This window comes from Psammomys obesus, unplaced genomic scaffold (assembly GCF_907164565.1).
Source record: "Psammomys obesus unplaced genomic scaffold, mPsaObe1.curated_primary_1811, whole genome shotgun sequence".
NCBI classification, from domain to species: domain Eukaryota; kingdom Metazoa; phylum Chordata; class Mammalia; order Rodentia; family Muridae; genus Psammomys; species Psammomys obesus.
In genome coordinates this window covers 185,530-209,945 of record NW_026596155.1, presented here as the reverse complement: position 1 = coordinate 209,945, position 24,416 = coordinate 185,530, and the positions used below count along the sequence as shown (strand labels likewise).

The 24,416-nt window shown below is 43.4% G+C and overlaps 2 protein-coding genes across 6 annotated transcripts in view; both read left to right on the top strand.

The window, feature by feature from the left end:
* The window catches only part of Pkd2 (polycystin 2, transient receptor potential cation channel), a 36,100-nt gene extending 14,663 nt beyond the window's left edge, over positions 1 to 21,437 (top strand). Inside the window, exons 6-15 of the mRNA XM_055594532.1 lie at positions 303 to 531; positions 4,065 to 4,232; positions 6,400 to 6,581; positions 7,777 to 7,897; positions 11,980 to 12,078; positions 14,964 to 15,085; positions 15,283 to 15,400; positions 15,675 to 15,838; positions 18,423 to 18,570; positions 19,051 to 21,437. Coding sequence (XP_055450507.1) covers positions 303 to 531; positions 4,065 to 4,232; positions 6,400 to 6,581; positions 7,777 to 7,897; positions 11,980 to 12,078; positions 14,964 to 15,085; positions 15,283 to 15,400; positions 15,675 to 15,838; positions 18,423 to 18,570; positions 19,051 to 19,287 — 1,588 coding nt within the window. The 3' untranslated portion in view covers positions 19,288 to 21,437. The remainder of the gene's footprint in view (positions 1 to 302; positions 532 to 4,064; positions 4,233 to 6,399; positions 6,582 to 7,776; positions 7,898 to 11,979; positions 12,079 to 14,963; positions 15,086 to 15,282; positions 15,401 to 15,674; positions 15,839 to 18,422; positions 18,571 to 19,050) is intronic.
* A 2,543-nt stretch (positions 21,438 to 23,980) lies between these two features.
* The window catches only part of LOC129667094 (THO complex subunit 2-like), a 21,856-nt gene continuing 21,420 nt past the window's right edge, over positions 23,981 to 24,416 (top strand). For all 5 annotated transcript variants that reach the window (XR_008718691.1, XR_008718692.1, XR_008718690.1 and 2 more), the window contains exon 1: positions 23,981 to 24,200. The gene's annotated coding sequence lies outside the window, so the exon portion shown is untranslated. The remainder of the gene's footprint in view (positions 24,201 to 24,416) is intronic.

The window sequence follows — 24,416 nt, the reverse complement described above, 5'->3', positions numbered from 1 at the left end:
ACACACACACACACACACACACACACACACACACACACACACACACAGTTTAAGCAGTCTGAAGATCAGAAGGGTGAAAGGAAGGGCCTGTGGCTGAAGGTGGCCTGTGGGACAGGAGGCCTTGCAAGTCTGGCTCCTTCTCCAGCACACGCTCCCGTGAACTTGGACTGGTGGGCGGGATCAACACGACCTTTTCCCCAGCTTGTGGCTGTGGCTTGCACCTCTGTCGGGGGCGGAGCGGACATACCCGCTTCTTGCTTGTGTCACATATTGTTGTTTTAACTGTTCTCTTTGCCGTGCAGGTTATTGGTTGAATTCCCAGCGACGGGCGGTGTGGTGCCCTCTTGGCACTTCCAGCCTGTGAAGCTGGTCCGCTACGTCACCGCATTCGATTTCTTCCTGGCTGCCTGTGAGGTTATCTTCTGTGTCTTTGTCCTGTACTATGTGGTGGAAGAAATACTGGAAATCCGGATCCACAGACTGCACTACTTCAGGAGCTTCTGGAACTGTCTGGATGTTGTGATTGTTGTGGTAGGTGGAGAAAAATGCCAGCTTCACTGTATCTTATTCCCTTGCTCAGTGCCAACCTCCTGCCTCTCTCATTTCCTGTCTGTCTTCAAACTTTCTGCTGTCTCTCATTTCCTCTCTGTATTCCAACGTCCTGCTTCTCTCATTTCCTCTCTATTCTACCTTCCATGCTGTCTCTCTCTCTCTCATTTCCTCTCTGGATTCCAACTTCCTGCTATCTCTCATTTCCTCTCTGTATTCTACCTTCCCTCCTGCCTCTCATTTCTGTCTGTATTCTACTTTCCCTGCTGTCTCTCATTTCCTCTCTGTATTCTAAAAGCTTGTTAATGTGCAGTCTTCAGTATCAGTGTTGGGATCTTGATATTTGCAGTAGAAAATCTGAAATTTTCTTGTATTTGCACTTTTGTGTTACACTTCTTATCTCATTTTGTGTGAGAAACCTCCCTGGCTATAATGTGGACATTTTTATTGAGCTCTGACTTGGTCACACAAATAAGTAATTAAATTTGGTTTGGGTATACCATCTAAAAATTTTAAGATAAAACTTTGAGGGGTAATTTTTTTGTAATAATACTATTCTGCTAGTAAAAATTATTTTATTTCTTTAAGTTCAAATTATGACAAGAAGAAACAACCTGAAACTTTTTTTTGTATAATACAGAAAACCTTCTGTAGTTTGGAACTCCTGTCACATAGTCCAGAGGGAACAACAGTCAAGCTGTCTCCATCAGTCACATCCATTGCTTTCTTCCAGACTCCTTGCTGTAAATCGAATATTCTAAGCTTTTCCTCCTACAGTAGCATATGCACTTTTTCTTCTGATATTTTTAGTTTCATACACATGCCTAATTGTCATATGTTTGGCATTCTTTTGGTAGAGTTGTGCCACATGTTCTGTGTGTCCGTGCTTCCTGAGTGTCCTATGTGATCATGCCTCCTGCTGTCCCACATCCCAGACATCTCTCTGAAGTCCTGAGACTGTGCCTTGCCCATTGGCATTCCCTTCTCTCAGCCTTCTCGCAGTATTCTTTTCCTCACTCCACGTTCAAAACTGACTTGGCCTTTGTGAACCATTTATTAAATCTTTGAGTACTTTTATTGGAATTGGTTGATACAATATGGAACTATGTTGTTCATGTGTGAAAAGCAAATACCTAAGAGGTGAGGAGGAGCCAGGTGGACGGGTGTTGCGTGGCAACGGTGGTAGGAGCAGCAGAGGTGATAACAACCATAAAATGGCTTAGGCTGTAGAGCCCGCTGTGCGCTCTACATTTCCAAGTACTTCTCGCAGAGGAACGCTGGGCACACGCATACACTGACTCTCATTTGCCCTGCCCCTGCCCAACTGAGCCACACACACGTGTGCTTCAGAATGTTGCTCCACTCACTTGACGTAAAAGTTTCTTAAGAGTCAGAGTAGAGTCAGAGCCCCCGCCCCGAAGCTGGTGCCCTCCACTTCATGCTGTTCTTGTAACATCACACAGTTCATACATGTCACGGTGACTTCTTCAGCCACTCGTCACTAGACATTGATACCAAGCAATGCTACTATGTATATCATGTCATGTCATATTATATATATTTAGTACTAAGATATATCTAAAGCAAATGAGAGACAAGTATGGAAACTATTTTCCGGAATATTCCTGTAGTCGGTGATGGCGGAAGACACACCACATACATTAAAATTATTCCAGGAAACTAACACTGGGAACTTTAAGGTGCAAAATTACCTTTTGACTTAGAGGTGATTATATTTACATTATTGAGAAGCAAGTGCTCTATGGCAATTAATTACAGATTTTTTTTTTCAACCAGATGGTTTCCATGTTACCAAAGTTAGTCAGCACCAAACATTTTTCGTCTTGAATGCTGATGGGGGAGAAGGTTAACTGTGAGCATAATTTATTGCACGTGTCCGTCAGTGTGATGTGTGTGGTGTGACTACAGCCTTAAAGACAAAGACCTGCATAGAATTAAAAAGACACAAATCAGTAGAATTCTAGTTTTAACATTTGAGTATATTTCTAGGTGCCGCATAGACTGTAAGCATGTGCGCTACATGTTCCAGAAATATTTGTAAAGTCTGTCAAGAGAAGTGTGTACTAGTGTAGTGCAAAGGTCTGTGTTCATATCGCCTATCAGACCCATCTGCTTGTCGCCCATTCGCGCCATTAATACGCTTCCGGACCACCCACCCGCCCGTGGACTGTTAGCTTTCTCCCCGTACACCAGTGAGCTGCATCACAAAGACTTTGGAGACCCCTGCGCCATTACTCTAGCAGTCCGGGTGGTCTCCTGGCCCCACGGCCACAGCATTGTGTCAGCATCTCTTTGAAGGCCTGCTTCCTCTAGCTTTTGATCTCACTTTGACCTCAGTGCTGCCAGGACCCCATCACTTTTATCAAGATTTTCTTGTGTCCCCTTTGACACTCACGCTGCCGTAAGTAGAAGGGAGGGCGTCCCTGCTGATGGGCCCTGTACCCCTGGGCCAGGAAGACCCCAAATGCCAGGGCTTTTGTTTCATCCAGCTGAAATTTAAGTCCAGCAAAAACTCAACATCTCAAAATCGCTTTGAAATTGTTGCCTGTATTTTCCTATTTTGTTTTCCAGCAAATACACTGAAACCTTGGCTTATATCACTCAGTTAGCTATTTGTTCCAGCCAAATGAATCTCAGAATTACTGAAAAAATACTAGAGAAGTCTAAATTCAAATGATATTGATGGCTTAGCTTCACTGGCTGAAAATGAGTCCTTTGTTCAACAAGGCCATCCTACCAGGTTGCTGGCTATGCCCCAAGCCTTAGAGACAAGGGATATACAAGACAACCAACACTCTCTCCTCCTAAAAGCCGTGCTGTAGTTTGGAGAGAAATGCCTTTGTGGATAAAAATGAGAATTACAGAGAAAAAAAAAATTAGTAATTTAATCACACACATACTTCCAAGAAAAAAAAATCTTTTTTCCTTCTTTCATTCCCTATTTTGGAAGAAATCAAGGATGTGTTGATATGATATCGGGGTTTTTTTGCATTAAAAACATCTTGACTGGATGATAAATTATCTGAGATTTGGATAAAGGATTATTGATGGATTTGCTGAAACAACGAAAGGACTCCTTTACTCCTTTCAGCTGAGTCTAAGTCTAAGACATTTTCAGAGCATTCAAGAGTGCAACGGAAATAGCAGGAGAATATGCCAGTCTCACTAGAAAGCCTTCCTGCGTGAAGAGCGGGGTAGCGAGTCTGGCTCTTGAGCTGTGATTGACAGCCTCCCAGAAGGCCTTCCCTCTTAATGTGATTGTTTTTGTATCATCACATTTTGCACGTGTACACACCTGCACACGTGTACTCGGTTGAGTTCTGTTCCTAAGGAAATGAGGGCTATACATTGTTGGCACGTTTAGAGCTGGCGACTGCTGGCTGAGGAAGATGCTCAGTCCTCTAATCCGTACATCCATGGGGAACATTAGTCAGTTGAAGGCAGGTTATCTGTTTCTAAAGTGATGTGACAAATATCAATCATTCATCTTACAGTTGTCCGTGGCAGCTGTGGCAATTAGCATTTGCCGAACATCAAATGTGGAGGACCTACTGCAGTTTCTCGAAGACCAAAATACTTTCCCCAACTTTGAGCATGTGGCATACTGGCAAATACAGTTCAACAATATAGCTGCTGTCATGGTATTTTTGGTCTGGATTAAGGTAATTTATGTCCTGTTCTTCATTTTACTGTTTATGTCTTATTGATATGACCCACATAGACCGTTGGAAGACATGGATCTGCTCTTTTTGTCCAAACTGAAATGGCCGGCCAAGGTTGTTACGTAGTTTACATCCTGTAGATGGGGCTTCTGGAACCTTCCCGTCACTATGGATGAGTCTTGGCTTCCTCAGTTCTTGTCAGATCTAATCCTGTGCATTTGCTTTAAAACATGCAGTGAAGTGTTACGTTCTCTGGGTCCCCAGGCTACTAGAAGGAGGTCATCATTTCACGTGATGTGGGTTAGCATGTATGGAAAAGGAACTCAGAACGAAGTTGGGGTGCAAAAGAGAGATGCTGCAACCAGGAAGCACTTGATCAAAGGACTGGCTTTTCCCCGGAGGCAGAGGAAGCTCTGCCTAGCTGAGGCTGTATCAGACGCCCGTCTGAGCACTTGCTCACCGTCTCATTCCCTGTGTAAGACCACAGGGCCTGAATCCTGGAGATTCAGAAATTTTCAGTCTTTGACAGAATGACTACTACCATGCCACCGCTCAGGCTCTCTGACTGTGCTGTGCAGGCAATAGCTCCTGGTCGCATGTACAGTACACACTGAAATGAAGTGTAATATAACAAAGACTTCACTTCCTCCGTCCCAACAGTCACGCATTGTCTGTGTGTTGCTGAAGGCGACTGTAAGATTTTATCTGTGTGTTGCTGACGGCGACTGTATTAGGGCCATCACAGCAAGTTCTCAGAAGCAGCTCTCTGAGGAGGGCCTTGCCAATGGCTATGTGTTTTCCTGAGTTGTTGACACTGGAAGGCCTGAGGTTAACCAAAAGCATGGGCAAACCATTGCATTTCTTGTGTTGTTGTTCCTTTATTGCTTGTTCAAGAGAGACTATCACCACCACGCCAAACTTTATCATAAACTGAGAGGAAGAACTAGATTTGGCAGAGTTGCTCAGCAGCAGAGGCCTTGCCCTGGCACGTGTGAGGCAGGGGGTTCTGTCCCAGCCCTAAAGAATGAATGAGCAAATAAGAAAAAGGAACTCCGCTAATAAATAGTATTGTTTTTAACAACCTATAGAAATTTTTATTGTGTTCAGAAGCACTTTATAAAAGACCACTCGAGACTTCTGTCTTAGTGTGTAGCTTGAGTTCTGTCTTTTATTTATTCCTTTGCCTCCCAAAGCACGGCCGTTGAATTCTTCCAGGCAGGAAGTGTGACTTGCTTCGAGTGCTCCTTGTCCAGCCTTCTGGCCCGACTGGTACACATCCTCCTGCCACCTCTGCCCTCAGGCACAGGCTCAGTAGGCATCACCATCAGGCTCAGCTGGCTTCCTGGCCGCCTGTGTCTAGGGGTAAAGACACCAGTGTTGAAGTCACTGGAGATTGAAGCAGTTACCCAGACTTACTGTACTCAGTTCCTGACAAAGATACATAGGAACTCTTTTTTGTTCTGTTCTTCCCCTGTTCTCCCCCCCCCCCTAATTTTAATTTAATCCTTTAGGGGACATTATTACTTATTTACCAGTCACATTTAAGTGTGGCTTTAGTGTACTGTAACTGATGTAAGACATGAGCACAGTGAGGCAGAGATTTTGTCCTGTTCGCTGATGAGGGGGTACCCAGCAGGAAAATACGTCACACTGTTGCATTCCCAGCTCTGAGGGCAGTACCTCGAATGATCTAGATGCTCAGAACATACTCTCTGAATGACAACACAGATAGTCTCAGACTTGAAAGAGGCAAGAAGTAAAAGTCAACCATTTCTCTCCTGTTTCCTTCACTGTGATGAGTATAAATTACACAGTTCCATTTTCACCAGTTCACGTGCACACTTCAGGAGCACGAAGTCGACAGCACAGTGTGTGTCTGTCGCTGCATATTGCCAACAACGTTGTTGTAATCCCAACGGGAAATGCTGGATTCCGGGTCGTCACCTTTCCGTCATATTTCCTGTCCCAGTGAATCAGAGTGTCTCAGACAAATGGAATTTTTCAATGTTTGAGGGTCTGCATCTGCCTTGTTTCACGTAGCGTGCTTTCAAAGTCTGTGTCATGGCAAGTAGCAAATTCCACGCCCTCCTGTGGTAGAAGAGTTCTGTTGTATATGTGGAACACGTGTGTCATCCTTTCTTCTGCTGACACTGTCCCTCTTTTACAGCTCTTCAAGTTCATCAGTTTCAATAGGACCATGAGCCAGCTCTCCACAACCATGTCCAGATGTGCCAAAGACCTCTTTGGTTTCACCATTATGTTCTTCATTATCTTCTTGGCGTACGCTCAGTTGGCATATCTGGTCTTTGGCACGCAGGTTGATGACTTCAGTACCTTCCAAGAGTGTATGTAAGTATATAAGAAAGGAAAAGGGAAAGTTTTTTTCTATGCATTTATGGAACTGTCAAATAATGAAAATTTTATCTTAAAGTCGGTTTAACCAGAGATGTCACTGTGGTCTTAACAGCAAGCTAGTCTTCTTGTCAATATCTGACTAGCAAATGTTGAAAATAAAGACAGATTAAATTACTTCTTCCACAAGCATGGCCCTACCAAAGAAAAGAAGATGCTTTGAGGTGTTGACTCTTAGGGAAGCAGCCTTCAAGTAGTGAGATGGAGTGGAACAGCAGCACCCAACACCCAGCAAGGTGGGAGTTTTAAATGGCCATTTTTAGAGGGAGGTAAGCATCAAAGGATGCTTAGCCCTGGTTCTAGCCCCAGGCTCTGTCCTCCCTATGCCCATCCCCCCACACACAAGGAGGCAATCTGCCTGCGTGTCATTCCTGTTCAATATTGGTGCCTTGTATCTTAAATTTCACCTTCTAAGAGATAAAACATATTTCTAATATTGTAGAAGAAACTAAAAGCAGGTCACAAATCTTCATTCTTTTTCTAGTGTTCCTAACTATATGAAAAAAAATATATATATAATATTCTGAATTACTATTCTGTGCCATTCACAAAAAAAAAATGTTACTATGAAATAAGGGAAAGAGAAGATCATAGTAGTGGCAGTTAGTGTGGCTTTGTGAATGGTGGATCCCTAGTTAATCTCACTATTGATGAAAGCTGGGAAAGGAAGTGATGTCACTGACAACGTCTAGCCACTGTGACCTCACTTGGAGTAACTGTGAGAATGCTGGATCTTTGAACCCTGCTGTTTTCGCCATCTTTCAATATGCTTTTTGACATCATTGTTTTTATTTAAAGATATATTCACTTCAGACCATGTGTGACTATTATAGAGATTCTGAGTTACAAGGTTTTACCCAGATTGTATGTTCTTACTATCTAAATAATCTAACAATAAGGTTTAATATTAAGTGGAAATATATATGATATGAAGCCATGTTACTGTGCTAGAAGGTATCATCGGTTGAAAGCACAAGGAACAAGACTTTCCCAGCAGGTCAACAGTTTTTAACCTCGTGGCGGCTATCTCAGACTTTCCAAATGATCCCAACCTAGGAAACCATTTTTGATACATGTACGTCCACCGCTGGACACGGTTTGGCTTGGATTGTGTTCTGTTTTGTTTTCGTAGCTTCACTCAGTTCCGAATCATTCTGGGTGATGTCAACTTCGCAGAGATTGAGGAAGCGAACCGAGTTTTGGGACCACTTTATTTCACCACATTCGTGTTCTTTATGTTCTTCATTCTTTTGGTATGTATGTTTTGTTTTTGTTTTTGTTTTTTACAATGAGGTGCTTTAAATTATCCTCCTAAATCACCACCTTTTCTTTTCTCTCATGCTTGATCACGCATCATTTCATGTAAACACTTGGAAAACAGGAAAAAAAAAATGTTGATTCTTAAAACCTTATTTTTTTCATTGACTTACAATGTTAAGACAATTTATTTTACCCATGCACTTTCAATTATCTATATATGTGTATCTAACCACGCTCAGATAATTATAAAAGTAGCAGTTTATCAGGTTGCTGAAGTGGGGGTTTTCCTCAGCGGCAGCACATCTTCCTACCTACGCAGCATGGTGTCACTTGCTGCCGTCTTAATCACTTACAGATGCCACTTTGCATTTCTTCCTTTTCTTTGAGAAAATGGGAACCAACAAAGCAACTTAGAAATGGGATGCCAGGAGTTACAGCTGGGTGAACTATCACATGTCAAGATTAAGATACTGTTTCAACTTTTTCATAGTCCACAGGCCTATATGCTGCCTACAACAAAACCTGCATAGTAAACTTAAAAGTAAATCTAGCAATGATTAGGACTTGCTCCCAAAAATACATTTTAAAATACGTTTGAGTGTCTTGATGTGGAATAACATTTACCATTAGCTTTCAGTCAACTGAGATTTGTTTGAGTTGTTCTTAAAATGTCTGCGTTTTTACTTGTCCACTGAGAAAGTATAAAACGAAGTGACCTTAAGTCAGGGAGAAGGCATATTTCATCCAAAGACGATTGTCTTCTCAGATTTTCCTTTGGGAAGTTTGAACAATCATGTTTCAGGGACTCGGTGTCGCTTCTGCAAAGCCTACCTGGGTGTCCCTGTTTGGGCAGACGGTACTCGCTGTGTGTTAGAGAGCCGCTGATGGGAAGGGACGGCATGGCCTCAGGTGCACTCATTCAGACCCGGCTTTCCTGCCAGTACAGTGCTAACTTGCCTCATTACCTGGCCTCTTCCTGTTCTACCTGTGGGGACACCCTGTGCGTGGAAGGCTCCAGTGAGAGCACGATCATTGTGCCCCACCAGAAGACACCATCTGGAATCTAGCTCAGACAGCACCCCCTCCTTCCCTCTCTCCTCTAGTGAGAGTTGGGTGTATCCTATTCTGTCCGATCCTTCTCTGATTCGTCACTATTTCTATCACTTAATTAGACATCACTTTCAAAAATGGGTGCTTCCTTCTACAAACTAACTTTCCCTTCATTTTTTTGGGATTAAAGGTGTGTACCACTGCAATTGGACCTATGCTTTTCTTTACCTGAGACTTGCTCAATACCAGGCTGGCCTTGAACTCAGATCTGCTTGCCTCTGTCTCCTGGATTAAAGGTGTGTTTGTATTCCTGCTGGATCACACAGACCTAGAAGGTCTTTGGATGTGATCTCTTGCCAGAGTAGCCATGTTCTGAATTAAAATTCCTCTATATTTATGTAAAGTGGAGCACACACCCGAGGGTTTCTGTATAGTTTATGTTCTGTTTTAACATCTGGTATCCAATCTTAATCAATAGTCTTCCTTAATTGGTGGAGATTTATAGTTCTCCACTAGTAAGTCTTAATTTTCATTCATGAGTCACTGTATGAGCCACTGTATTCTTATACTCTACTGTGGAATATATAGTGCAGGTCCTAGTGTTTATACAATCAGTGATGTGTTACATGGCTGGGGAGCCAAGGGATGGGAAACAGAGCTTGGCGTTCCTCTGATTTCATAGACATGTGGGGAAAGCAGACATGGTTGACTACACCTGTTACACAGCTAACCACAGCTACCAGATACCATCAAACAGCAATGCAGGAGGTTTATCTGAAGCTTTACTAGCTGCAGTTCTTTGGCAAAGTGTTGCAAACAGATGGAAATATTCATCACCACTGGGGAGGGGAAATGTCGGGAGGAGTGACTTACAGCAGCTGTGCCGGTCAGCACTTAGAGCCTGTCACGGATCAGGACACCCCTGAGAGCTGCATCGTTTGCCTGCTAACCTGCATAGGCAGCTCTTACCGGAGGCTTGCTGCTGGAGCCTGAGGACTGAGTTCGGATTCCCAGCCTCCAAATGAATGTGGCTCATTCCTGGCAGACAGCCTAAAATCCCAGAGCTCATGAGGTGAAGAAGATGGGACCCCTGAACAGCTTGGCTAGCTAAATTAACCACTTATGGGAGTCCTAGGTTCAGGGGACGGGCTCTGTGTCCACACATAAGGTGGAGAGAGATGTGAGCAGGTATGACGTCCTTGTGGCTGCCACACATACCTGCCTGGGAGAGCACACCTGCCCCTCCCCTCCAAAGAGGGTTAATGAATGCAAAATTTTAAAAGAAGTGCGTCAAACAATCCCAGCACTCAGGAGGCAGCTGCGGGTGTATTTTTGTGAGTTTGAAGCCAGCCAGGTTCAGGTATAGGGGAGGCACTTTTTGGGGAGGGGGGAAAAAGACACACTATAATCTCAAAAAACAAGAGATAATTATGCTTTTAAACCACCAAACAAAGTCTTGGGAAATGGCTATTGGGTAAGAGTGATTGTTCTGCAAGTATGGGAACCTGGGTTTGAATCTCAGCAGTCAGGGAAGACAACCAAAATGGCTGCTCGTGCCTGTGCAGCACCCGCCACCATCCAGGCACTGGGCAGGAGTGCTGACGAGCGGAATACTGGATCTTGCTGCTCAGCCCACCTGGCCAGTGAGCTTCAGGTGTAGTGAGAGGTCAGGTCCTAAGGCAGTAGGAGGGAGGCCATAGAGAGGGCGCTCGTTCTGGCCCTCGCATGCACACTTATTGGTGCACACATCCACACACTCACGAGCATTCGCCACAGCACATACACACAGGTCAGACAACGAGCGCAGTGCCGTGTCCACCAGAGGGGAAGCTGGAGGGGACGGGAGGCCGTGAGTGCTCCTGCTGCTTCTTTGCTCTGTCAGGGAAGCATTGCAAGGCAAGACAAAGCAAGGGATTGCCGGATGTTTATCACAGGGGATATGTATCCGCTTGAAGAGTGGGCACGGTTTCCCAAGAGCCGAGTTAGGCTTTTCTTACTGGCTTTTGCTGTGCGCTTGTTCTTTCCTTTTTGATCTCTCCTGATTTCTTGATCATTGCCATGCTCTCTTCACAGCTGCACCAAGACAAGAGCCCACGTTTGATAGACTCTGGAGTCTTTATCTTTTCCACAGAGATTGCCTGGCTCTTTATACCGACTGTTCTCTATGCCTAGACACTGAAGTCATTTCAGTTCTGTAAAATCTATTCTGTGTACCTCACAGGAGTATATGACCACATTTTTTTGGGGGGGGGGAGTTTAATTAAGTTGATTGTAAAAACTTGGAGCACTTTTTAGAGTTCTACACAGTAACTTAGATGATTTAAAAGCGGAAAACAATAATCTACCGTCTGTACATAAATATATTAATACTATGTTGCTTTTTATTGTCTCTTTGCAAAGTATCATGAAATGTGTTCTGGCTGCTGTGATAAAACGTTTTAATTAAGAGCAGCGTGGGGAAGAAAGGGTTAACCAAGAGCCCACCTGGAGGAAAGGGTTTATGTGCCTTACAGTTATAGTCCATCACCATAGCCAGCTCAGAGATCAAGGCCAGAACCTGAGGCAGGGAAATGGAGGCAGGAACTGAAGCAGAGAGCCTAGTGGAATGACCGCCGATGACTGACTTGTTCCCATGGCTTGCCGGGCTCACTTCCTTTTACAACCCAGGGCTGGCACCACCCACAGTGGGCTAGCGCCTCTCACACTAACCATCAATCAAGAAAATGCCCCCACAGACTTGCCTACAGGCCAATCTGATAGAGCCAGTTTTTCAGCTGCGGTTCCCTCTTCCCAAGTGACCGTAATTCATGTTGAGCCGACAAAACTAACCAGCACAATATGGTTTTATATGTGAAACTTCCTTTGGTATGACTTAGTGGAGAAACCGTTGCTTCAGAGACTGAGAACAAAACTTAGTGACTTCAGAATTACTCAGATTGGGTAAACAGGTAGAGAAAAAGGCATATGTCAATGATCAGATTGCTTTCAAGATATATTTGCTTGTCATCCTTTCATTTACAAACAGAATATGTTTTTGGCCATCATCAATGATACTTACTCTGAAGTAAAATCGGATCTGGCTCAGCAGAAAGCGGAAATGGAACTCTCAGACCTTATCAGAAAGGTAAGGCTATACCCTAATTCCCACAGATTTTTTTTTCTATACATAAAAGATGCGATATTTCAATCAGTTTACCAAACCAAAGTTGACCCCTGGAAATTATTTGAAGTAAAGGGTAGGTTGCTTTCTTTCAGAAATAATTTAAATGTTTTTCCTTGGTGGAAAGCTTGGCAGATGATCTAGGGCTTAAATTCTGAGGATCCTCTTATGATCTGAATTCAACCCTAAAATACGATTTCTGGTTCTTAGTTACTCAGTGATCCAGAGTCCTGGGGTCACAATAGTGTGATGGGGGCTGGCCAACACATGTCTGTTAAGTTACCACTTCAACTGAGACAGAAGGGGTGTAGTTGCTTTCTTTTTGCCACTCATCTTCTGTGACAGCTGTAGAAAACCGAAGGAAAAGATTCTGGATCGAGGCTATAGCTCAGGGGCCTGAGAATGGCTGCACCTGTGTAACCACTATCAGGGCAGAGTAGCAGACTGCCTTGTTCTTCTCACTGTGGCTTCATTGGGTTAAGAGACTAAAACTAGCATAAAAATGAGTAACAGCAGTATGCAGGGTGTCCCTCCCATTGTGGTAAGGTGGAATGGCTAGCTCCTTTACTAATTTTCTGTTCAAGCCTAAGCCCCCTTGTCTGTGAATTTTGTTTTATGGGAAAACGTCAGCTTCTTAAAGTCCCCTGCTGAACCTACACACCTGTCATCTTGGATTCTGCACTACAGGTGATAGCAGTTTGCTACTTTTTATTATGTCTATGAGCACTCCGAATTGCAGAGTTGTCACAAAGTTCAGCTGCTGCATTATGATATCACACCAGCCCCTCACCCACAGGGCTCAAATTTGTTTTGTCACAGAATATTGTGGGCCACAGCGCCAAGTACAAACTCCACTGTTAGCTATTTACTCTACAGATTACCACCCAAGTAATGTGTAAGTCTTCATGACCAGGTATGACCTCATTCTGCTGCTTATTGGTCACTGGACATGAATTCTTCAGTTCATACACCACAGCATTAAGTGTTGCTCTCTTGTCTTCCCTCATAAATCCATGTAATTTTTTTTTTTTTTTAATGATAAGGAGAGCTGGAGAGCTGGCTCAGGGGTGAGGGGTACTTGCTTTTCCAGAGGATTTGCATTTGTTTCCCAACACCCCCACTGAAGCTCACAACTGACTGTAACTCCAGCTCTGGGATTTTGGCACCCTCTCCTAGCCTCTGTGAGCACCCAGATGCATTTGTGCATACATATACAATTGCATGCAAACACATAAATAAAATCACCGTTTTTGTTTATTTGTTTGTTTTTTAAAGTAAAAAGGCTGACTGAGAAAAAGAGAACAGGCCAACAAAGACAAAAACACAGCAGAGAAACAATGATTGGTAGAAGAAATACCTTATTGTGGGAAGACAGTCACAGCCACCATTTGACAGATCCAGGAAAACAGCTAAAGCAACCTAGTGAAGATCAGTCTATCCCAGAATAAATAAAACACATTATAGTGAAAATATGCTGGAGAGAATGACGCTTGCAAATAAACACGTTTGAGTAGCTCTTAGGAGGGTGTCTTCATTACTTTTCTAGTGCTGTGTAGAGTCAGCATGACCAAGGCAACTAATCGGAAAAGCATTTAATTGTGGTGTGCTTACAGTTTCATTGAGTGAGTCCATGACCATCATTGTGCAGAGTATGGCAGCACAGACAGGCAGCAGGCAGGCAGGCAGGCAGCAGGCAGGCATGGAACTAGAGCAATAGCTGAGAGTTTACATCTTATCTGAGAGCTGGAGGCAGAGAGAGAGACTGTGAGCTCTTGAAGATCTATCTACCCCCAGTGTCACACCACCAAGGCCATGCCTAATTCCTTCCAGTTTCACTGACTGTGAACCAAGCATTTAAAGTTGTGATAGAGTGGGAGCCATTCTCATTCAAACAGGGATATATTTTTTCAATAGTAAATTGGAAGAAAAGAAATGTTATGAGCTGATCTATCTGTAGAACGGGTGTGATAAATCACTAACATACTAGTGTATTCGGCTCACATTTAAGGGAGGTAAGAGCATCGTAGAAGACAAGCCCTGTTCAGAATCCTGGACACATTTGCAAAGAAGCTAAACACCTTTGTCTTCCGAGCTCTTAGTGGCTTAAGTTTCTATGTACTCAGTAAATATTGGGCTTGGTTTTCTGTCTCTGTGAGTGTATAATTCATACCAAGGGAACTTTTAATGTTTTAATAAGTAAATTTAAAACGGTACTAAAACAATTAATTTAGTTCTTGATTATTCTATTCACTTCACACAGTTTCAGCCTTACAGCCCCTGCTTATCACACGGAGGGAGCAAAATCGCTCTCTACTTTGCTTCTGCAGTACTGGCTATGAGGGGCAGACACTCCACCACTGGCCTCCTTAGGCTGGCCTCTACTTCTTAAAAAGCTTCAGCTTTATTTCCCTGGCTCTAAAAAATGTTTTTACCTGTAATAAAATTCCTTACTACTATATGAAAAATAAACCATCCAGGGTGCTGCACATTCCTTTGTATCCTGGGGAGCAAACTGCTATGGAATTCATAGTGTTTACATTTGACATATAAATGTATGTATTCAACCTTATATCTCAAATGTCAATTGTATTTCAGCAGTGAACATATACATATGTGTGTATGTGGCAGGAGCCCTTTAGTTCCTGATTTGTTGAAAGATACTGAGTTCTCTTTAAGCTTTATAGGAAACTGACGTTAACATTCCCTACTCATTCACCAACACATTTTTCTTGAATCGCCATCATACAGCGAGCGCCGGACTTTGAATAGCTCCACTGTCCCTGAAAGACAAAGCTCAAAAGGAGGATAAACTAATCCATGTCTTTTTTCTTTCCTTGGTTTTCCAACAGGGCTACCAAAAAGCACTGGTCAAACTCAAACTTAAAAGAAATACCGGAGATGACATTTCAGAGAGGCTGCGGCAAGGCGGGGGCAAGCTGAACTTTGATGAGCTTCGACAAGACCTGAAAGGGTGAGGGCCACACTTCTGGAACCCGGAGGTTCCTCTGGTGCATGCCAGTTCTTGGTCCTGAGAGGATGTCTCTGCCCCAAGTGCTGGAAGAGAGACGGGGAAGCGGGTGTTTTCCTAGGTCATGCTGTGTCCCCCTCCTGCATCCTGGAGTTCCAGTGTTGGGGATAAACTCACTTCTGTCCTCTCGATGCTTTCAGGAAGGGCCACACAGATGCAGAGATTGAGGCCATCTTCACTAAATACGACCAGGATGGCGACCAGGAGCTGACTGAACGTGAACACCAGCAGATGAGGGACGACTTGGAGAGAGAGAGGGTGAGTTGCTCGGGGTGACCTGATGCAGCATCCCCATATACTAATTCCTCCTCTCTCTTCTCCTCCTCTCTCCCCCACACCCTCAGCCTATACATTAGCAACCTGCTTACTCACCTTGCTTGTTCCTGCTTTAAAATGTTGTCAATTCGTGAAACTAGAAAACGTAGAATCCTGATCTGAAGCACACTCATTTTCTCCTTGCGCAAGACCTTGGTAAGATCTTTGTGAGGTCTTGGTGTGTCTGACCCTCACTGGAAGACCACATCTTCTTCAGGAGGACCTGGACTTGGAACATAGCTCCCTGCCGCGTCCCATGAGCAGCAGAAGCTTCCCTCGAAGCCTGGATGACTCCGAGGAGGAGGATGATGAAGACAGTGGGCATAGCTCCAGGAGGCGGGGGAGCTTCTCCAGCGGGGTTTCCTATGAAGAGTTCCAGGTGTAAGTACAGGGCTGCCCGGGCTTGTGCTCACCCACAGTGGGCAAATGGAGACACATGGTGGGCACAGCTTTTCTCGATGTTAGACATTGCCTTCTCTCTGTGACTGATCTTTCTTTTAAAGAAGTTTCGCAGTATCTTACTTTGTATAAAAGATCTTCATTGTAAGACACTGAGGAGGCAAAGAAAACATTAAGAGCCTCTGTGCTTTTTCCAGCCAAAGTGTCTTAACAAATTTTTGAGTCCCTCTCTCCTGTGACATGTGTCAGTGTTTCTCTGTCTTGGGCCTGACCCGGGGTTTCTCACAGAGGAGCTTGTGCGTTCTGCTGCTGCTCATCATGCTAGACGCCTGCCAGTTGCCGGCTCTGTCTCTCTGTTGATTTTAGCCTGCTTACCTCTGTCTGCTTCTGAAAGTAAGGTGGTCAGACGTATATTATTAAATTATTCACTTATTGCTTGAATTCTGGAAGGTTCTGCTTTGTGTAATTTGAAGCTGTTAGATACACACTTGTTCATAACAGTTAAGCCTCTGGTAGCTTAGGCCTCTTTTCATACATCTTTATCTGGTCAGATGTTTTCTTTCAGATACTTTTTTGTCTGATGTAACTAACTGTAGTCTCTCGCTTCTTAACAGTTGTTAATTTATGTGATAGTAACATAGCTTTGTCCTTTTACTTTCAACCTCCTTATATCTTTGATTATAAACTGTGTGTCACGTAGGACCTGGTGAGATGACTCAGTTTTTAAAGACGCCTGGTGTCATCCTGAGACCCTAAGTTTGATCCCCAGGACCCACATGGTGGAAGGAGAGAACCCAGCGCCCATAGATTGTCCTTTGATCTCCACACATCTTCCATGGCTTGCAGAGCACACAATAAAGAAGTTATTTGGGAGAGGGGAGTTGGAGACAGGGTCTCTCTGTGTAGCCTTGGCTGATCTGGACTCACTCTGTAGACCAGGCTGGCCTTGACGTCACAGAGATTTTGAAAGAATATGCCATGCAGACATCATTTACTTGGCTCTTCTTTGGAAACCACTGACTTTGGATTAGATTGTTTCACTGTTTACAGTGTGTTAGCAATTCATTTGTACTTAACGTCTGCTTTCCAGAGTCATTTGTGCTTAATCTTGTGAGATACAGAAATATTATTCCTGAATGTTTTCCCTCTTATTTTTGTACTTTCTGTTCATGTATATGTGTGTATATGTTATACTGTTACAATCATCACTGTATTCAAGTGTGTTCTTTGGATTCAGATTACCATTCAATATATTTTTTGTCCTTCCATAAAACTCAGCTCTGACCCGTCTCTTTCACCAAAGAGTTGTTAAATATATTGTATTGCTGCTACAGGTCCAACAATCTTATTATGTGTCAGTCTTACACAATTGTTTCTTAGTCAGTGAAGGAAGGAATAAGTAGTTTATTCCCATTTTACACCCATAAAATTACCTTTACTGGCATCTTTTTAAAAAAAAAAAAATCAGTATTCTGCTTGATGTAATTGTGATTTTAGTCTGAAAGTTTTCCTTCAGTACTTCTTGTAGCATGTCTCAAGTGGTGAATTCTCTCCAATTTGTTTTCCTGAACATATTTTATTTCTCATTTTATTTTGTTCTGATAAGAACATAGCTCAGTGAGATTCTTTGTTCATTATAAATCACTTTTTTCTTGGTGCCTTCATTTTTTTTCTATATGTTCACTGTAGGTCTAGATGTGCGTCTGAGTTTATTCTATATGCAATTTTATGAGTGTCTCAACTTTACAATGCTCATCAAACGTGGGGAATATATTACTGGAAAAAATATTGTTCAAGCACTTTTAAAATCACAAGTTCTCACTTTAATTTTGACAAATGATTCTCATCTATCATGCTCTTAAGAAAATTTCTATGCCTTTAAAAGGATGGAAGTTTTAAAAATAATTTTCAACAGCTGTCCGTGTTAATGTTCTTACACTGTCACTTGAGTTGTCGTCTCCAGGGCGTACAGCCATGGACTGAACGTTGGCCCAGCACGTGCAGTTCCCTTCAGTCACTAGGATCACAGGGAGAGGAGCCTGGGTGGGAGAATTCAAATTGTGGGCATATGACATGTTTTAAGGCATTTATATATTTTTATTCAAAATAATGAGATGATAATAGAGCACAGGACTTTCTAACAGTTTTATTTATAATTTCTGGTGCCACCTTAGCATTGTGTTGTATAGATGAGCTAGTTTATTTAAATGATGTCCTGGTTGTTCAGTGCTGTGCCACTATAAAGCAACTCCGTGTATGTATATATGTTTGTAACAAAATTACATACATGAAATTTCCTTCAGAATTTTTTCTAAACTGGTACTTGTGACTAAGGCTGAACACACAGTTTTAAAGCTTCAGACACGATTTTACTGGCAAGAAGGGTGGAGGTCATGGCTTCCACAGACAGCCACTAACAGTTTGTCGCTAAGTCTTGTGAACACTTAGGAAGTGTTCTGGATTGTCATATTGGTGAAGCCAGAATTGCGTTAGTGTTTGCGCCCGGAAGGTCGGGCGGGCTGAACAGACAGTGACTGTGCCGTTCTGCCCGCTGTGTTCCCTGCAGACTGGTGAGGCGCGTGGACCGCATGGAGCACTCTATCGGCAGCATCGTGTCCAAGATCGACGCTGTGATTGTCAAGCTTGAGATCATGGAGCGGGCGAAGCTGAAGAGACGGGAGGTGCTGGGGAGGCTGCTGGACGGAGTGGCTGAGGTAGAAACAGACACCCATGACACTTCAGTGCGAGGTGCTGAGGGAGAGTAAAGGCTGTTTAAAGTTACACATACACGATTGGCAGTTCCTGCTTCTGCTCACTTGTTTTCAGATTTTCCCCGGAAGCAGAACAGTCTTTAGTTCTATATAAAGACTATATAGTTAGTCTTTAGTTCTTTAGCTTGAAGGTAGTCGCCACCTCATAACCCGATGCTTGTCTTCCTCCATATATAACCTTAGAGCAAGTAATAGTCTGAGGCATGACTGTTGGTCCCCCTGCCCAAGAGCCACCATAGTGGAGGATACAATTGAGTGAACAGTTTATTCCACTGACTCACAGAATTGTCATTGCTTACTATCTCTACCGTCTTACGTAACTACAGCTTATTTCACTAGATTTCCTAACTCAGTTTCTGTGTAGAATGTGTAACATGGACCCCAATGCCCTGGTCTCCGCTACTTCTTTAATTTCCTTGTTAGGATGCGAGGCTGGGTCGTGACAGTGAGATCCACAGGGAGCAGATGGAGCGCCTCGTACGGGAAGAGTTGGAACGCTGGGAATCGGATGATGCAGCCTCCCAGACGGGTCATGGTCTGGGCACACAAGTGGGACTCAGCGGCCAGCCTCACCCCAGGAGTTCCCGGCCGCCTTCCTCCCAGTCTGCAGATGGCCTGGAAGGTGGAGGTGGAAATGGAAGCACCAATGTCCATGTGTAATAACCCACACGTGTTTGTATGTGTGTTCCTGAGACACGGAGAGGTGGTTGTCCAGTATGGCAATGACAATGACAGTATTTATATGCCCAGCTACATTATGATGCTGGTCTTTGTGACCAATTGTTTTCATTTTCTGCACTTTAATTTATTTACATAAACTTTACCCGTGGTTCAAGGACGATTGTTATACTTTTTTTCTCATAGGAGAAATCTAGATGTAAATATTGAGTTGAAAATTACAAAAACTTTGAAAGTACGCCCAGTTGTACCCTGCCCACGTTTTCAGGTGGTAGTGTTTAGAAGTCAGAGGAGAACCTGGGCTCCAAGTTTGCATGGAGCCGCAGCAACAGTAAGCAGTGGCCGTCCAGAGCCATGTTTTAAGGAAAAGCCAGGCATTTTTCTCCACTGAGGTGTAACTCGGGGCTTAGTGCAAAACTTTCTTCTGAGAAAGGATCTTTCAGTGATCTTTCTGGGGTGCAGGTCATGGGTGTGTAGCCTTTGTGCCAAAGTGTGTATGGATGTTTGTGACAGATGCCAAGTGTCCTTTTTGCTGTTACTTTTTCAGTTTGTGGGGGGGACTAAGAGTATCATTTAATTTTTGTATTATTTAGCTTTTGTTTGAAATTTGGCAAGAAAATCTCGAAGGATAAATTATAGGATAAAATGTAGGATTGGAAGGACCTTAAACTGTCACCAAGTTAGAATTATTTGTTAGCATAGAAATTTCTACATTTTTCTTTCCCATGTGTCTCATTTACAACTGAATTTAAAATTAAAATAACGAATAAGATAGACACTGAATATTTTGGTATTCAATGAAAGTTTTACATCAGCAAATATGTACGTGTGAAGCAATATTTTAAGGAAGTTTTAAAATGCATAAAAACTCTGTAAAAGTAAAGGTTTGGTTCATGTTTTATCTAGAATATAGTTTTCAAATATTCTTAATCTTATATTTCAGAATGAAATCATATTATTTCAGAATGAAATCGTATAATGAAAATTCAGTTCGTTTTCATGTGAGGGGCCTTTGGTCGTAAGGGTGTATCCATGATAAGAGATAAGCTGAAAGTTGCCTACAGCAGTGGTTTTCTTTGGGAGAGGGTCTCACTATATTTATGGGGGAAATTATTTCTCAATATCTTTTTGTTTGTTTGTCTGTCAAAGATAGGGTCTCACTATGTAATCCTGGCTGCCCTGGAACTCACTGTAAACTAGGCTGGCCTCAGACTCACAGAGATCCTCCTGCTCTCTCCGCCTCTTAAGTGCTTGGGAAAGGGCATGTGTAACCACACCCTTTTAAGACTGTTCTTAAAAAGTGTTGAGTAGCCTGGCCTTTTGAGAGCCAAGAGGATAAGAAGAAACAAAGCCAAGCTTTGTCCTCTTAGAGAAAGTAGCAGGTAGAATAGAATCTTGGGTTTAGTGCTGTACTTTAGGTTCACAAGAATTCATTTACTTCCTAGAATAGATCAAACCTCCAACAAAATGCTGAGCAGACAGGCCTTTCTAGGTCAGCCTCGGAAGAAGTGAAACGTGCCGAGTTTCCTTAATTCTGATGGCTCCATGTCTATTTTATTCTCTTTTGCATATGGTACACTAAATTTTTTCTCCCTAGGTATTGGATTTTGCATTCCAGGGGAAATGTGTGTATGTATTTATGTATGTGTACTGTGTTGTTACAGGTAAACAAACTTCAACTTGAAGTGCATTCATTATGTGGTATCCATATGCATTGACCATGTACCATGTTTATTATGGTCAAGAGGACATCTTGCTATGATGCTTATTACTATACTGTTTTTCATTTAACTTGTAAAATTTTGCAGAATTCTTCCCCTCCCCCCCTTTACATATAAGTTCATATATTTTTCTACTTTAGTCCTGGGAAACTCAGTTCTAATGTCTTTTCTATTATTCTCCCCTCTGTAATAGGTATAATTAAGATATTATATACAGGGTTATTTTGACAATCAACAATTTCCTAACTGTAATAATGTGTACATTACTTAATAAAAGAATTGGCATTGTACCAAGGTATAAAAAATGTCTATTTCCATAAAAGGGTTACCTTTTATCATAGCATAAACCCTGGAAAAGCACCTTATTTTCTGTGTCCAGTAATAAAACACATTTCTATGTTTTTATTCTTATACATTTTAGACTCCCAGTTAACCTGTCATACACAGTCTTTTTTTTTTTTTTTTTTTTTTTTTTTTTTTTTGTTATGGAAGTATAACTAAGGACAAAGACTCCAGGACAGGGGGACATTTTGGGACATGTAGGTAATAGGAATGGTAAAATGAGAAAGATAGAAAGGGAAAATCATGAGTAAAGGGTATGTTAGCACATGGTTAATAGTGTTGGCTGCTGGAACACTGTGAAATAGTGTGCAATGCACGATTATGGTTTACTCCACCCTCTAATAAAGGTAGTAATTCTCTTGTGTTACTCATAAGCAAAGAAACCCTTCTTGAGTTCAGAGTAAGGACACACCTGAAGACACGGGAGCTGAAAAGCAGTAGACACGCTCTTCAGGGACAGGCCACAGGGATTTACCTCCATTTTGCACTAGGCATGGTCATGCATGGTTCAGTTCCACGGGCTTTTGTTCTATAAGATACAATGCAGAAAACAAGTGGACTTGTTTCCCGTGACATTATCAACTACCTGTACAGTGGAGGAGAAAGCAGAACTGCTGTGCTAGGATAGATGCCTTGGCCCATTGTAGAAGGAATCTCTCGTGTATTGTATGGATGTGATTAAAAAAACCTATGGCCTATGGCTGAGGCAGGAAATAGGTAGGACATCCAGCAGGGCAGATGGGATTCTGGGATAGAGACAGGTGTGGGACTCAGCCCACAAGATGTGAAGAGAATGGACACATGGTGACTGAGCTCAGGTAACCAACCATGTTGCTGGTTTAGAATTTAGATTAGTATCATGGGTTAAGTTATGAACTAGTCAGAGAAGAGCCTAGCTATAAGGTATTTGTATAATATTTAATTGGTCTCATGAGTAGTTATTTTGGGAGCTTCAGGGCAGGAGAGAAAAAAAAAAAAAAACAACAACCCTCCTACAACAGCCCAGGGCAATTTATAGAGAAAGGGTTTACTGGTGCTTATAGAGGGTGAGTCCATGACCATCATGGTTAAGAGTATGTCATCAGGCAGATAGGCATGTCACTGGAGCAGAGGCACAGAGCTTACATCTGGTGAATAAACAGAGCTAGAGGGGAATAGTGTGTGCTTTTGGAACCTCCAAGATCACCCCCCAATGACACATCTTCTCCAGTAAAGTAACACCTCCTAATCCTTCCCAAATAGTTCCACCAACTGGGGACCATATACGAGAAGGCATGCATGGCCAATATTGCTCAAGAAGCTCAAAGTAATTCTGCTATATGACCCAGCTCCACTCCTCCACATACGCCCAAAGGACTTGGCAACCTTCTACAGATGCTTAGCAAATTCACTGCTGCTCTATGCACAATAGCTAACAAACAGGGACCACCTAAATGCCCTTTCAGTGATTGCTGAGTGACGCAAACATGGTGCAGATACACAATGGAATCATACTCAGCTGTAACGGAAAATTAATCATGACTCATGCAGGTCAGTGTAGCTCTCCCCAGGCTGTAGGCTTAATTAAGTGTTGCTGGAGGAGGGAAATAAATAACATCCCAACCATCCTCACACATTATTTTCATAGTGGGCAAAGGCAGCTACATAGAAACAACTCTTGGGAAGTGGCCATGCCACGTACACCATACCTGCTGTTACGTGCTAGGCAATGTATTAGACCCTGGTGATGGCAGATTAAAAAAAAAAGTACGTCCCTATCTGCCTAGAACTTATTATTGAGACAAAATTTCATTAAGTTATGTGTTTGAGATAGATGCTCAAGAAAAAAAGATGCATATCTAATTTGATTTTATGTATTATTGTTGCTTTATGACATAATGGCTGCTGGATATACATTCACATAACAAGCAACTAACAATAGAAATGGTAATTTCAGAGATAATTTCAAAATACGAGTTCAACTCTTAATGTGTGCTTAAAACCTACTGCCTTGGCTTAAAAGCTGCCGCCTTATATGTTAAAAGGAATTTTAATATTAAAAAGTGTACCTCTCACCCTTCATCACAGCTTCTTTTCATAGCAGGTGGAGGACATGACAGGAAACCACACCTAGTCAATATCCCAGTTTACCCCGGATAATCTCCAATAACCATAAAATATTTCCACTTTGATGTTTGACGCGTGCACCATCACATAAAAAACCAAAACAAACAAACAAAAAAACTCTTATAAAGAGCTTCAAGAGTTTGGGCGGGAACCAATCTTGACAGCAGTGTCCACAGTGAACAACTGTGTGAGTTATGCTTCCGCAGCTCGTGGCTTGTGTTTTTGAGTTTAACGCACTTGCCTAGCTACACTGACTTTGTCCATAACACACTACCAGACCTTCCATCAGTTAAACCACATCATTTTCAGAAAGCTCGCTGGGTTGTTTGAATTTATCCTCCACGTTCAGATAACACCGCGAGGGTCCACACGGTCACCGCAGCGGGGTGCTGTCCTGCAAAGACGCAGTCCCCCCGCAACCGCCTTGCTCGGCCCCGTTCAGTCTCTACACGCCCGAGCAGCGGCCGCGCAGGCGCAGAGGACACCTGGGGGCTGCGTCGCCCGGCAGTGACGTCAGCCGAGCGCCGAGGCCCCTGGTCGTTTACGTGAGCGTCGCTCAGTGGGGATCGCTGCGTCCGCTCCGTGTGTCTCTGTGGAGCTGGTCCTGTGGTCGCTGAGCGGCGAAGCCCTTCCCGAGCGGTCGCCTCGGGGCGGTTCCCGGCGGCCGCGGCAGGACGGCGCGAGCCCGCACGGCGGCGGACGGCGACGCGGGCCGGCCGCGTGGAGGTGAGTTCGAAGGGCGGCCCCGGCGGGCGGGCGGCCTCCGTCCAGCTCGGCCGCGGTCGGGCCTGTGGCAAACAGGCGGGGAAGAGCCACGGACCCCCGAGTCCTTCCGGGGCTTTCCCGAAGCGAACAGAGGCCCTCGGCTGTGGTGTCACCAGGCGCCTGGGCGTTCGGTGGCTCCTGCTGGCTCCCCTGGGTACACAGGATGCCCACCTGAGC